The sequence below is a fragment of the Lepidothrix coronata genome, unplaced genomic scaffold (assembly GCF_001604755.1).
Source record: "Lepidothrix coronata isolate B3197 unplaced genomic scaffold, Lepidothrix_coronata-1.0 Scaffold3, whole genome shotgun sequence".
Classification (NCBI taxonomy): Eukaryota; Metazoa; Chordata; class Aves; order Passeriformes; family Pipridae; genus Lepidothrix; species Lepidothrix coronata.
The window spans coordinates 1,960,354-1,975,901 of record NW_016690183.1 but is presented as its reverse complement, the minus strand read 5'-3'; the positions used below and the strand labels follow the sequence as shown (position 1 = coordinate 1,975,901).

Sequence of the window (15,548 nt, the reverse complement as noted above, 5' to 3'; positions counted from 1 at the left end):
TTATAAAAAAAAAGACTTGAGTCCATTGACATTGTATGCCACTCCTGTTTCCTGTTCCTGTCTCATTATACAATGACTTTATACCTACTAACAGATGAACTACTGTGTATATGTAGTGTCTACTTGTTTCACAAAGTTTGGGCAAAGAAAAATATAGCATCCATGCTGAGCATAATTTTAAATGGTTTCTTGAGAACACTCAGAGGAAAGCTTGCTTTCACCTTCTCTCTCCTACTACCTCACTATGGAGAAACCCCTCTTGTCACACCAAGTCTATGTCAGAATTGCTGAAGAGTGATTGCCCTCAGAAACAGGAACAGGGTAGTCAAGTAAAACCATAAAAGTCTCCTTAGATCTTTAACTTCATGCTATGAAGGGAGAATGGTAATGTCCCCAACTGACCAAGCTGAACAGTATTGGCTGCAGGACTAGAGCTTGGCCCTAACAAGATTTAAGGTTTGCATCAATATTTATACGGTTTAACTACTTAGCTGGATCCAAAGAGTATGTGTACACACACACAAACCTACCTAAGTCTTGTGCATTACATTACTTATTACCAACTAATTGATGAGCCAAGAACATGATATTCACACCACAAACAACGTACACAAAGGTGTAGTCATTTTGGCACACACACAAGGCTAACAGTCAGTTAAGAGGACACGTACTAGTGCAACACGTTACACTTGCTCTATTATGAAGGTAAAAGGTTTGCTTTTGGCCAGTGCAAACAGAGAATTCTTATTCACAGATGTCAGGCACATGCCCCCAGAATACATGCATCACTGAAGGCAGGGTTATGTTATGCTTTGAATACCATACATGCAGGCACAAAGAATTAAAATTAATTTTATAACTATGAAAAGCCTTAAGGAAAAAAACCTATCAATTACAACTTTAAAGTTTTGGTTTTAGAGGAAGATACATGAGGATTTTCTCTACAAATGGTTACAGATGGCTGGGATACCTACCACTTGCAAGTCAAATCCACAGTAGTCATTTGCCTTTTTGTTCTGCCTAATTCCAGCTACCATGAAAAATATTAATTGAGCCAATAGAGGGGAAATATGGATGACTGAAATGCTAATTTGTGAATAAAGCTTTGTATAATGATAAAAAAACTGTCAGAGGAATTTTTAATTTAGGTAAAGTCAGTAAAATACATACTTCAATACAAAATATCTTTGAAGGACCATCTCTATGCTGATAAAAAACACAAGCTGTGATATGTGAGTAGTTTTGAAATTGTGCTTTCCCTTTCCTAAATGAAAAGTAGATAGAAATATTGTAGGCTAAAAAAGAAAATGGGGCTAGATTTTAGTCACTGTCCAATATTCAACATTTCCCTTGGGATTCCAAATATTTAATTATAATTAATGACAGGTGTTCACATAGGACTGTTGAAAGAAATTAAGTTTTTTAATGTTTGCTTCTTTGTAACACTATTGTGATAACTTTGATAACCACAAAGAGCAGGGCAATAATTTTTATTTTTGGTATTTCCACACTGATGGTTGCAAAAGTCTCAACTGAAGCTCATGGAGTGACTAGAGGGAATTAGTAAGCAAGCACTAATAAGAAAACTCCTTTTGACTTCTGCATATTTAATTTTAAAAATAGGTTATTTTTAGAAAATTATTTGTAAGGACTATTCATTTGCCTCAATAAGGGTTTTTATTTCTTGTCCTCAATCTTGCAAAGGTTTTGATGGTCAGGTAAAGTCTCAGTGGACATACAGGTAAGATTGTGTACTGCCATAGTATTTAAATAAAGTTCGAGTTTGTTCTTTAAGGCAGTTATTTCTAAAAGGTACCCAAACTTTCTGATCACGTTTCTTTTGATAGCATGTTCTGCAGTAATGAAAACAAAGATAATTAGGAATAGGGTTTTATAGAAGTTGTCGCATAGGACAGTGCTGCATAGTGTAAGCTGCTGAAAATCAGGCTGGAAATTTAGATAGAATGAGTTGAGATGCCCCAAAAAAAGAGATGAGAGTAAACCTTATTAGGTACCCATGTCCTTACTTCAGACATTAGTTATAGTCTGCAGCATGGTGCACAGGAAGACAATATGCTCTAGAACAATTCAAGGGCTGAAAATGGGGCACCTCCTGCACCTTCCCAGCTGTCCCTTCCCATAACTTTGAGGTACCAGCTGTACTTACTGTTCTGAGACTTGAGAGAATAGCAGACGAATAAGAAAATGTACTTTGCCTCATTCCCAAGCAGGCCTGGAACTTAAGAGCTAATAATCAAGCTAGTATTTAGACTTCTAATTTCTGACAGATCTTAGTGGAAAAGTAAGAGTCTAAGTAGGTGGCTGAACCCCTAAAACCATAGCCATTATCTTTCACACCTAGTAAAAGAGAAAAATCTTTACAAAGTACTATCTTTCCAAACACAACTTTTCTTTCTAACTGTCATATCAGAATGACTTCTTTTCATGTACCACTTTGAGGTTTAAAACTATCAGACTGTAGAAACGAACAAGAAACAAAGAAGTGTGTTCCTGAAAATAAAATACTGCTATCTGAACCATCTTCTCGGGTCCTGATCCCAAGCTTACCATTCCATTGAAAGAATTTCAAAGTTTGCCTCACGTCCTTACAAAGTGCTTTGGTTCATGGCAGGGATTTTATAATGCACAAGCAGCGCAAAGTAAACTCTGGCAGAACCCCAGCACGTTCCATCAGCCTCTTTTAAGTGAACAGAGTAGCTCAATTTCTAGACAGTGTCAGCTTGGATCTATCTGTCTGCACTCTCAATTCCTTTGCATGCCTTCTATCTTATGAATGTCCTGGTCTCACTCACTTTGAACTAACAACTTAAACCTAATTATACCTTAAAACTTTCCTAAACAATCACTCTTTCTACGTGGCAACATTATGGCATTATTGACACTCTGTACTTGGGTACCTGAGAAAGCCTGTCCCTTGTGCCCCTCAGGTTCAGTGTCACCTGATGTGCCAGAAAAGGCAGCTAGCTAGCAACAAACAGCCAGACCAACAGTGTGCTGACAGGGCTCTGCAGAAGGCTGGACTTCACCCTTTATTCAGGTTGGGTCCAGATCTTTTCAGTTACCACTGAGTTGAGTCAAGTCTTAAAGTCAATGGGATAAACAGGGGCACTGGTTTTACCTGTAGCTTAGCTGAAGGCTTTATCAAGTGTTAGAGGCTCAGCCTTTTTATTCACAAAAAAACAGGACTGTCCTGGAGCTTTCATCAGATGCACAGGCTCTGGTGACATAGAAGAAGGTTCTCTACATTTAGACAGTTCACTACCATGCCAGAATAATTCTGCCATTGTTGGTATCAAGTATGCTAATTTCTGCTTTGGGGTGTGACAGGTCACCAGTGCAACACACAAATGGATAATCCTTCATTCCGTGGACATTTTTCTTCAAGAACACTGGGTAACTCTTGGAAAGGGTTCACAAAGTTGGATGCTTCTCATCCTGAGCATCCTTACATACACCAAAAATCTTCCAGAGCTGTCCATGGGAAAAGCCATTTAAATATTTACAAGAACGTGTGCTGAGTTTTGGCAAACTTCCCTCCCTCTTAAAAACAAAAGCCAAAATAAATTATAAACAAACAAAAAGATCTCCAAGTCCACAAGGAAGTCCTTGCCTTTTGTTTGCTATTGTTTTTTTGATTCCAGGATGATGTATGGGCTCAAAGGGTTACTGAAGGCAAAGTTACAAGAAGGGCTACCACGCAATGTCAGCAAAACACAGCATGAACAAAAAGTAAGGGCTGAAAACCAGTGCTCCCTTTCCATACATTGGCCAAATACAAACTGTTGACCTGCAAGGCACATGACAGCATACACTGCTCACCTAAATGTATGTACTCTGAGTGGGATGCTGATACAGAAGGGGGGAGAGGGAGAGCAATACATCTATTAACCTTTATTCAGAGTTGAACATGAAAATCAGTGCATGATTTTTGAAAGAAAGCAAAGCAGAACTGCAAGCAGTTGGTTTTGAATACTGAGTATCTTTCATAACTGTAGAGAATCAGGGTAATACATCAGGTACTTGTTCAGCTTCTGCAGAAAACTGGAGCGGCCTTTTCTCCACTTTTCAGCCAATATTAAAAAAAAGCTTATTTTTATTCCAATTAATTTCTTTTGGTATTCTGGGCCCCAGGAAGGTCACACTCAGCTGCCTGTACCTTAAGCCTGTGGGACTGATTCTCCTGGTAACAGTGGAAAGCTGTCCCAGCAATACAATTACTCACAAGTTGGGCAGCAAAAGTGAACAAAGAATCCAAGCCCTTGGCTTAAAACAAATCTAACATAAAAAGTAGCCCACTTACAGTGGCATATTTTTTGTGGGCAAAATGCACCTAATTACATAGATATTAATTGTAACTGTTCTTATTCCAAGGGGCTATAAGATGTCCCTACATATATTAGAGCTTAAAGGAACTATGTGCCAACATATGTGCACAATAACATTCATTTAATTCATTCATCTGATTGGCAGTGTTTAGTCAAAACCAATATTTCAAAGCATTATTAGTTTAATGCCCCCTTCATTTCCAATGTGAGGCAGTGCAAACTTGAAAAGAGACTGCAAAAAGCTTTAATAGACTTTCTTAGTAATGTCTTGTTCCTCACCTCTCAGGTTAGTACAATAGCTCCATCCAAATCCAGCCAGTCAGAACCATGCTACGCTACACACAGTAACAAGCACAAAGTACAGACAGGAGGAAAGTAAGGGCTGGTATTTTCCACCTCTTTCTGTTGACATAAAATACTTTAGAACCTATACTGTCCTAGAAATAACTTTTTTTCAGTTTTTCCATGAGTGGTGTATGACAATTACAGGATAGCACCTAGTATACTACAACCACTTACTCCCCAATAGTATATTGTTGAATGTTTTAAGGAAAGTGCCAGATCCCATATAAGACATTTAAAAAAAAATCCAAAACAATAGTCAAATTAAACTTTTCTTCAGAAAGACTGCTATGAAAGACCCTCTTTTCAAGAGGTTCTTTTTGGCATCCTCAGGGCAACTGGACATCTAGGAATGTTTGAGATACTTTGCTTAAATGGACAAAGTGTGGTATAACTGCTCTTGACTTCGGCTTTGTTGTTTGTTGGGGTTTTTTTGTCTAAATCTCAACAAAATGATGTATTTTTGTACCTATATATTTATTTATTTTTGCCAATATATGCATGAGGAATGTAATGAAGTGGCATTGTGCTGCTAGTAGCTCAGCAGATGTTGAAATCAGTTCCAGTTCCTGAAGACAACTTCTTGACAATATAGTCTCAACATTCACAATAACCAAAATGTGGGATTCATAACATCATTCTTACAAATATATACTCTATCCCCCTCTGTGTTGTAAACCCTCAGCCTTACTTGTTTCCTTGTACTTTATGATCGTATGTGCCTGCATGCTTATAACCAGATACATATCCTGAGTTATCCACCAGATCTTCTCGGCCAGCTCTGCCTTTTCCTTTCCCACTGGCATCAAATCTCTCTTTGTGAGAACCCGTGAATTTTGAAGTATCTGTAAGGCGTGATACAGTTGGAGATGAAACGGTTTTCTATTAAAGAAACAAAACAAAAACACGCATCAGAAATCAATTATTCTTAATACAGATATTTGTACATGTAACCAACACTTAAATATCTGCTAATGGCAAACACTATGTAAATACTCATTTCCAGCAAAAGGAGACAAAAAATATTTGTTTCTTGCCATTACATACAATGACAATAATCATATAGCAAAGAAGAAAATAACACAAATTATATCAAAACCTTCTGGAAGAGACTTTGAGTATGAGATACTTCTGATTAATAATAAAGTTCTAAGCACCAAAGATATGAAGAAGTCATAGGAAACAGCCATGTTCAAAATCCATTATGTCAACATTGAAGCATAAAAGCCTGGCTCCATCAATACAGAAAAAGTAAACCAACACAGCTAGCTCTTAAAACATACAGTTTTCTTGTTCACATTGACTTGGTAGCACTTTATAACCAGGAAGACTCTAAATGAAAGACAAAAGTAATATTCAAATATTCAAATTATATCCAAGGGCAATGTGAGAGAAAATTGTGCACAGGTATCCCAGACACCAGCAGCAGGATTTAGGAATATTTATTTCTGAAAGCCAAGAACACTGACATGATGGTGCTATCTACAGCAGGCATGAAAAAATGTGCTGCTTTTTCCTCTCTAGGCCTTTTTAGAGGCTTGCCTGCCCCCCCCTCGCAGGGCCTCCAATGTTGTCTGTAAGAATTTTATCTTTTCAAGGAGTTAACCTCTCTGTAAGGCAAGAGAAGAAAAAACATCAAACTGTCAATGGGAAGATGTTCTGCCCCAGGCAGCAAAGCTTCCTTGAGTGACATAAATTCCCCCCTCCTTGAATAACTCTTCTGAAAAAGGTCTTCTACACTTACAGGCAATTTTTCAAATAGTAATTAAACTTACCATTACAAATTCTAAGAACAGCAATCTGTCCTGAGAATTAATTTGGCAAAGGAAAAGGCAGTCAACCAGAGTTTCTGAGAGTTCTCTCTAGATGGGACAATACAGTATGTGCACATCTAGGTAAAACTGATTTTCTGTAAAGTATTTAAATACAAGGAAAATAAATATGTGTTAAGTTTAATTACTATTTCAAAAAGAAAGACTACAGCTTCTGCTCCTTTATTTCAAAGGCATGGTGCAAAAGGTATGTAATACCTCAATTTGTGCCTCAATACACAAATTACAATAAAAATGCATGAGAATTTTTGTACAGTTACATATCTGGTAACATACATAATAAAACCTATGTGAGCGTAATATGAAAGGAAATGCATACATATTAACATGTAAGAAGAAACAGTCAAACAAGGATTAAAACAATGTCCTATGTCAATAAGGAGCAATGTTCCCAGGAAACTATTCCCAGAATACCATTCCCAGTGGTAAACTTGAGAAATGTGCTGTTTATATCAAGACACCTGCATTCTAATAAAACCATAACACAGATACTTATCAGAAAATCAAGGTGTATCAACATCTTGTTGCTATCAACAAGATGATAGTAACAAGTCTGCAGTATGCCACAAAAGCCTTTATGTTTCCTATTAGTCTCCTAGGAAAGCAGCAACATATTTCAGACCAACAAAGAAAACTGAGAGTGGGCAACAGCTTGGCAGATTAAAAAATACGATCTTTTTGTCCCAAAAAACAGTCAAACAAAACCTAAAACCCCAGCACAGAGAGAGTACAAATCCAGAGCGAAAACTGATGTGATCCCGCATCCTGTTGTCTTTCAGCCCAGGATGGATCAGAAGGCTTCCTGCATCACAGGAGCCACAATGTGTGAAATGAATATTAAGGCAGTAGTGGCAAGGCAAATATTCTATCTCATAATTGATTTTTACTCAGTAAGAACTGCAGCCTTTTCCTAAGTTGCATGGAAAATTACAGGTGTGCCCCTTCCCATATGTGATGGAATATTACAATTGAAAGATGGCAATTCCTGTTGGTTTGCTGTTGGCAAAATTTCTATGAAATGGGAGGCTCACTTTGTTTTCAACAATACAAAATTCAAGCAATTTTAATTCCTTGCACATTATGCTCTCACTCTCTGAACTGATACATCTATCATCTATAAAAGATCAGAGATAATGAGATGCCACTACAAGGCTACACAGAACACCCCACTTCTCATTTTTCTTCTTTGTTTTCATCATTCTTATGACGAATGCATATCCATTAAAAAGAAAATACTACTTTCTCTTTAAGGTTGTGTGAACATTACACAGAAAGGCCAAGTGCAATATAAGCATCCTTTTAAGATGCTTTCATTCAAAAAAGCCTTTGTAAATACAGAGTAGAATACACAACGACTTCATAGTCATCTTGGACTCCTCAACCAGAAGCACTAGTGGTACTGTATATTACAGAATCATAGAAACGTTTAAGCTGGAAGAGATCTCCAAAGGTCATCTGGCCCAAACCCCCAACCCTCACCTAGAGACAGTTGTCCATGAGCATGTCCAGACAGCTTTTGCATATATCCAAGGATGGAGACACAAGAAATTCCCTGGGCAATCTATGACAGTGCTTGGTCACCTTCACAGAGAAAGAGTGTTTCTAGAAGTTTCAACAGAATCTCCCATGTTTCAGTTTGTGCCCATCACCTCTCGTCCTGTCACTGGGCACTACTGAAAAAGAGTCTGGCTCCATCTTCTTTTGCACCCTCCTTTCAAGTATGGATGAGATTCACCCTTGAGCCTTCTCTTCTCCAGGTCAGATACTCCCAGCTCTCTTAGCCTTTCCTCATCTTTATGGTCCCTTGCTGGACTTTCTCAAGTAGCTCCACATCAGGCTTCTACTGGGGAGCCTAGAGCTGAACGCAGCACTCCAGATGAGACATCACCAGTGCTGAGCAGAGAGGAAGGAATACCTCCCTCTGTTTGCATGTCAATACTTCTAACGCAGCCCAGGATACCAGTAGCCTTCCATGTGGCAAGACCACCTCTCTGGTTCATATTCAAATTGGTGTTCACGGGGACCCCTAGGTCCTGTTCTACCAAGCTGCTTTCCAGCTGGGTGGCCCTCAGCATGTACTGGTGTGGGGGCTTGTTACTCACCAGGTGCAAGACTTTGAAAATCTCCTTGCTGAGCTTGCTAAGATTTCCTGTCAGCCCATTTCTCCACCCTGTTGGGTCCCTCTGTATGGCAACATCTGCATGACCTATCAGCCACTCCTCCCAGCTTTGTGTCATCAGCCAACTTGCTGAGAGTACTCTCTGCCCTAACATGCAGATGATTAATGAAAATGCTAAATGAGACTGGACTCAGTATGGTCCGCAGGGGTACACCACTAATTTCCAGCTGCCAATTATACTTTGCACTGTTCATCACTACCCTCAGGGCCCAGTCATTCAATTTTCAATCCACCTCACTGTCAGCCCATCCAACCACTACAGCACCAGCTTGAGGGGCTGTGAGACTCTTATGAGAGACCATATCAAAGGCCTTACTGAAGTCCAGGTAGACACTATCCACTCCCCTTATGTACTGGGCCAGTCATTTAATTGTAGAAGTTTACCAGGTTGGTCAAGCATGACCTTCCCTTGGCAAAGCCATGCTGATTACTCCTGATGACTTTCTCGTCCTTCATGTGCCTGGAAATTATTTCTAGGATTAGCTGTTCCATTACTTTCAGTGTCCTAAGGTTAGAAGTTTATTCATAAAGATTCCTCTACGAGTTGATAACTTCTTTTTAGTGAACTGCCTTTATGAAGTGAATGTGCAACCAACTCTTTTTATCAAAATCCCTTTTCTGTTTCTGAACAACAAAACCAACTATGCAGACTAAACTGAAAGTTGAGAAAAAGGCAAAAAAATTAAAAGGGTAGCTGTGAGCTCATTCTTCTGTGCAACCCATCTGCTCATTATTAACTGCACAATGGTACTGGGAGGCAAATAAAAAAAGGGGAGTGGGAAAGCTGACCATCCCTCCTAAGTGAGGAGAAATGTAAGAAGAAATATAGTGAAGAGCACAGAAGGCTGGATGAAGACAGTTTCCATGTTAGCAGGTCACTGCTCTTTCTTCTTTTTCACAATGAATCACACACAAATGATTCTGTCTTGTCATAATGCAATAGCTTGAACTGTTTACCTTCTAGAGTAAGTTATATAATCTCTCTAGTTACATTATTCTAAAGGCAATAAATTCCTTCAGGCCAACCTCCTCCCTTCCTTTCTGTTGAGATCACAGAAGCCAGCATTTTCATTCTCATTCATACAGTTAACCAAAGTTTTCATATCACAGAAGATGCACATGAACTTTTTTTTTAAACTTTCTCCTAAGAGAAAAGATTTACTTAGCAAAACAGAATCACATACAATCATTAAATGTTCCAAAATGAGTTTATACAGTGAATCAACCAAAGGAATTTTCCAAAAATAGCAAGACTTCTCTGTTCTCCAAGATCAACCATTCTTCTCTTCACTGTTATTTCCATTAACACAAGCCAGCAGCTATAGTTTCAGTGTCTTGGACTCTATCAAAAGAAGAGATCACTGACAGAAGACATGTTTATTCATGAAACTTTTTTTTTACTGGTATCTTGCTCTGGGCCACTGTGCTCCCCAAAATCTTAAAAAAAAATATTTTAAAAATGGCTTTTGCTCCTTCGCTGTCAGTTTCCAACCAAAGATGCGGTCACATGACCTCCAAGTTCACGAAAATATCTCAGTTGAGTCAGGAAAGGTATGTATGCCTCTCGCCTCATTTAACTGAAACTCCTCACACACTAAAATCTCACTGAGAAGATCATAACAGGCCACAGCCTCAGGACCAGCTATGGGGAAAATAAGAAGCCATTTTACTTGGACCAGTAGATTTGCTAATTTAAAGCAATCATGCATTTTTTCTTAGCAATTCAGTATTTTCCCTCACCTTGTGTCACTGTCTACAGAAATGTGATGCTAAGACAGCAAGGGCCTTGGAGCATGCGGCACACATGGAAAAGATGACAGAAGGGTGTTCATTCAGACTCAGAAGAAAAAAAGGAGAGGTAAATTTTATTCCTGTCTTCAACAGAGGGGTAGTATTACAGTTCAGAAGTAAACAATAATAGGCATGATTTGGAAGATGTGAAGTTCCAACTAGCATCACAGGTTTCACACTAGACACATGAGAAAAAATTTTTCACTACTGTCATTGCTAAAGCATAGAAAGAGTGGGGGACACTATGTCCCTAAGGATTATTGAAACTTAAAATCACAAAGTCATTGATCAATCAATTTAGGTTGGAAAGAACCTTTTACTATGAGTCTTTATCTAGTATAAAGCCCTGCTCATAGTAAGAATCAAAAAAACTTGTATAGAAACTTCTCCAGTCAAGTCATGAACACCTCCAAAGACAAGGGTTCCACAGCCTCTCTCAGCAATTTTTTTCCAGTGTTTGACCATACTGCAGGTAAATAAACAAAACAAAAAATCCAACACCTCATCCAAATTATCCAAATCATTCAAATTATGTTCCAACTTCTGTCTGTCTAGAACAGCCCTCAGATCAAAGACAGGAAATGAAAGCTGCAGAGTCTTTATACCCTGAAAACTTTAACAGCAGTACCACATTCCTCCCTTGACCCTTTCTCGTGAAAGACAACTCTGCAAACTTGGGCAAATTTTGCCTTCTACCTCAAGATAACTGATGAATCAAAGAGCACTTTACACAACCCATTTCATCAGTTTCAAGAATGTGAATCAGTATTAGAGACGAACTATCAATGCTTAGGAAATCGAAAGGAACTACAGTAAAAAGGAAATGAGAGCACAGAAACCAAAACCATGTGTTTTGTCTACACTACTGTGGAAGAAGATAGCAGTTTGCTGAAGAAAAACACATTCACTGAAAGCCCTGCTGCTGCACTGTCTTGGCTTGTTTGCAGCAGAAAAACAGGATCAATACAATTAAGTCAGCATGCATTTTATGGACGCAACAGAACCTCTAACTCAAATTTTGTGTCAAAAGTCTAGAATCATCCTATGAAGCTAGTGCTACAATCATGAAAATAAGCTAACAGTGTAAGAATACAAGATTTCCCACACTTTCAGAACTTTTCCTTCCAGAACAAAGGTGAGGCAAAGAAGAAGGAAGACGATTCGGTGCTGCTAAGGTAGTGTTCTCCAATTGCTGTCAGCGTGCATTGCCATCCCTTTTACAAAGCACATAGTTTGAAGCACCAAGTGAATGCCAAGGAAGTTGGAGCATCCACCTTGCACAATGCAAAGGGCTGGACAAGCAGGTCAGGGCAGCACCACACACTTGCAGCTGCACAGTTCTCCTTTCAGCAGCCAGCACAGCCTCAATACCAAGCTCTCAATACCTGTGTGCCGTGCAGCTCTGCGCAGAACATGGCACCGTTCCCAAAAGGATCTCCAGAACCAATTACTGGGAAGTAAAAGCAGCAAGAAAAGCTACTGGACTCCAGGAATATCAAACGTTCAAAACAGACATGGAGTGCATTGGTTTTCACAATGAACTCGTGGCTCCACTAAAACAATTTTGCCTGAGGATATTTTCCACTGCTTGCCACCACTCACAAAGATTCAGGTTTGATTTAAAGCTGTTCCACAGCTTAGGCAGAAACTTACTGCCTTGATGCTAAACCCTGCAGTTAGGTTTTCTGAGGTTTCTGTACCTGAATTACAAATATCAGGCACAAATAAAATAGTACAGAAACTTTCTCTTCCTGCCTGAGGCAGTGTGTCTTTTTAATAACCAGTGCTGAGAGCGTCTGCACTGTTGAAAATGCTGGTGATAGGCAGGAGGTGAGGTGCTCTTGTTATTCCTCACCAGAAGGGTACACATCCTCAGATGGAATACCTCCATGGTATTCCTGGCTACACTCTGACAGATACCCCTCCTCAGTTCTTCACAGAAACTGAATGGCTTCCTGCATTTTCTCCTTCAACCATAAAACTTCAGTATCTAACAGCATGTCTTCCTAGAAAAAGTTGCCATGGAGATTTCTTTATGTAATTAACATGTTCTGAGATCCTTCAGAATCAGCACCAACACTCATAATCAAATTACTGATCTGCTGCTAACATCTATAACCTTTGCAAAAATGAGAACCTAAAGCTGACTATGAAATGGGGGAAAAAATCTCAAAGGGAAAGGTTTTCCTTTTGAGGGGAGAAGGGATTATACCAGAGTTCAAAACCAAAATTATATTTATTTTGGTTTTAAATTCATGGGAATACATACACATGCAGTAAAAATCTGCACAAAGTCAAAAGAGAGATCAAGGTTCAAAGAAAAACTGGGATTTCATTCATGTTCCTTTATTTTAGCACATGCACAGACACACACACACAGAAGCAACCCAACCCTAACCCTAGCCCTTCCCTCTAAGATTAGCCCTCAACTCCAGCTCTCCAGCATTTCAACACTCCAAGCCACTACAAATCATGGGATCTTACAGTCTGATTAACATGACCTTCCACAAAGTTGAAAACAATGTGTTAACACTTCTCTGAGGAGTTTTACATTCTTACTGATAGTGAAGACAAAACAGAATAGGGAAGATAGCACAGAGTAATCTTTTTTTCAATGGGTGTGTTGCTGAATCCTTGAATTTAATGTTATAACCAGTCTTTAATGAGACTTGTTCCAAAGCCAGATGCTATCAAGATAAACCTTTACATAGATCACAGTCCCTCTTCCTCATTTTCCCTCTGTATTTCCTGAAGGGCCTCTATTCATCCAGTGCAGCACCCCAGCCAGGAGAGCTGTTTTACCACACTTGCAGAATCTCAGTGAGGTTAGTAATTTGTCCTGCTTTTCCCATGCTATTTGCTTGTGTGTGCAGGCATTTGAGGTGGGCCCCATGTTCTGCTGCATTTACAGATGGGTAAGAGCCTCCTTTGTCAGGATTGTCACCTAGACATACCTGCTCTGCCCCTTATGATCTTTTATCTTCAGATTATGGTAACCTTCCATACCCAGTCTAATAATCTTCCCAGCAGATTAGTAAATCTAGTTTGAAAAGATACTACACTTCGGTAGAGTTATTCCATCTCTGCTCAGTAGGCCTCATTCCTCTGGCCACAGAAGCCAAAGCCTCCTCTCCAACACAAGCCATACTATACAGTCCAATTCTCCTTCCTGGACTGGGGAAGATAAGATCAGAGTTCCCCCCTCTACACCCTCGTCCCTTGACTTCTGTAGTCTCTCTTTATATGTTCCAGGTTACCTCCAGAGCAGTACTCATGGTACCCACAACAAAGAGCTCCGTGTTAGAAGGCTGAACAAATCTTGTGAGTGCATCTGCAACAATCTCAGATCCTGGCATCCACCAAGCAATAAAACTCCTGAGACATCAGGTGAGATGAGAAAATACATGCCCTTATCATCCACAAGAGGACTCTTCAGTAACTACCTGTGCTGGGTACCCATTGCTTCTGACACCTGGTACAGCACTGTTGCCAGAGTATGGTGACACCCATTACAGAACAAGGAAGTGTAATAGTGCACGAGATGCTCATATTCAGGATGGCAAAAGTCGTGATCCCTCGGTAGTCAGGGATGCCTCCCATGACTGTTCAGTCAACTCCTTTTCAGATTTTGGCTAACACACAGCTCATGCTAAGGCCTGATATATGATGGGAGCAGCACCATTAGCACTGCTGTAGGCAGTACTCAATGGACTGGAAGAGATAAATATCATCATGCAGTCATTATCACCTGCAACCTTCTGCCACCTGCAGCCAAAATTCTTGCATACTGATTGTCTGGCAGCCCCTTCAGAATCCACTAACTTGAGGAAATTGTATAGACCAAAGGCCCAGACTGAGAGGTACAAATAGATCAGCTTATCCAAAAGGTTTTTGAAGCAGATCCTAGAGCAGACAGACTGCTAAGGCTTTTGTCCTTCTACAGGGGACACTCACACCTCAGTAGAAGAGGAAACAGAGTGGGGGGAACCTCACTGTAGGCTAGACAATCATGACACTCCCTCTGTCATTGTTCTTCTTACATACTTTTTAAAGTTAGAGTCCAGATTATGATGATTATATTGTACACTGATTATTAAGAATTTGACCTGATCTGCAGTGTTCAGCTGACTGAAAAGTATAGGTAACTGCAATTTAGGTAATAACATGAAAGCTATCCTAATTGCTAGAAATTAAGTGTAATGAAAAAAATCTTTCTATAGTAATAAAGCTCTAATTATAATTACAAACCTGTGGCCAGTTCTCATTCCACCAAGGATCCTTAAAAGAACCTGTCTGTCCCCATAGTGAGATAGTGTTGGTTGGCACTATCACTCATTTTTCCCTTTTGTGTGAACACTAAGTTCAGGCTCAGCTGACTTTGATGGGTCTTGTTGATACTCACCAGTGCCTAGAATACTATATGTATTCTGAAATTGGAGAATTGTAGGTGGAATAGATCTGCGACTGTTGCCAGAAGTCACAAGCTCCCAGCCTTCTCTATCTCCATAGTCTCCATCCACTTGGTCTCCTCTAGCTGTCACTCCTTCCTCACCTTGTGTAGGTTGAGTTTTCCACAAATACAATGTCAGTCTTCTCTTCATCTTTCCCGTCAATCTGGAGCCTCAGGGTCTTGACCACAGCACATTTCCCACAAGAGAGGCAACCACTGCCATGACCTCCAGGAAGACACAGGAGCTCTGAAGCACAGGACCTGGATATAGGACTCCTTCCTATAGAGCCAAGGACTCTGATGTGCTAATGGCAGTCCTTTAGACTTCTACTAATGGATGTCCATGTGCTGGACAATATATCCTGCAGCTTTTTCAGACTACCATTGTACAGTCTTCAAGCAGATCCACATAGCCTTTAGTGGAATTTCTAGGCCTCTTTGCACTTCTGCTGCAACACCTGTTTTGTCTCATTTACCACACTCTGTGGGCTGCACTCTGGCTTCCCTGCTCTTTCCCTAACAGGTCCATTTTTGTGAGAATTCGATCTTGCCCACATCACCATTACCCTAAGCACCCATCACCTAGCTTTTAAAGTGCTGTCACTGCT

General features: G+C 39.8%; 1 protein-coding gene across 3 annotated transcripts in view; it reads right to left on the bottom strand.

Annotated features, from left to right (window-relative positions):
* Window positions 1–15,548, bottom strand: part of TPPP (tubulin polymerization promoting protein) — a 73,728-nt gene that overhangs the window by 13,881 nt on the left and 44,299 nt on the right. For all 3 annotated transcript variants that reach the window (XM_017821892.1, XM_017821888.1, XM_017821880.1), the window contains exon 4: window positions 5,380–5,570. In XM_017821892.1, the coding sequence (XP_017677381.1) occupies window positions 5,380–5,570 (191 nt within the window). The remainder of the gene's footprint in view (window positions 1–5,379; window positions 5,571–15,548) is intronic.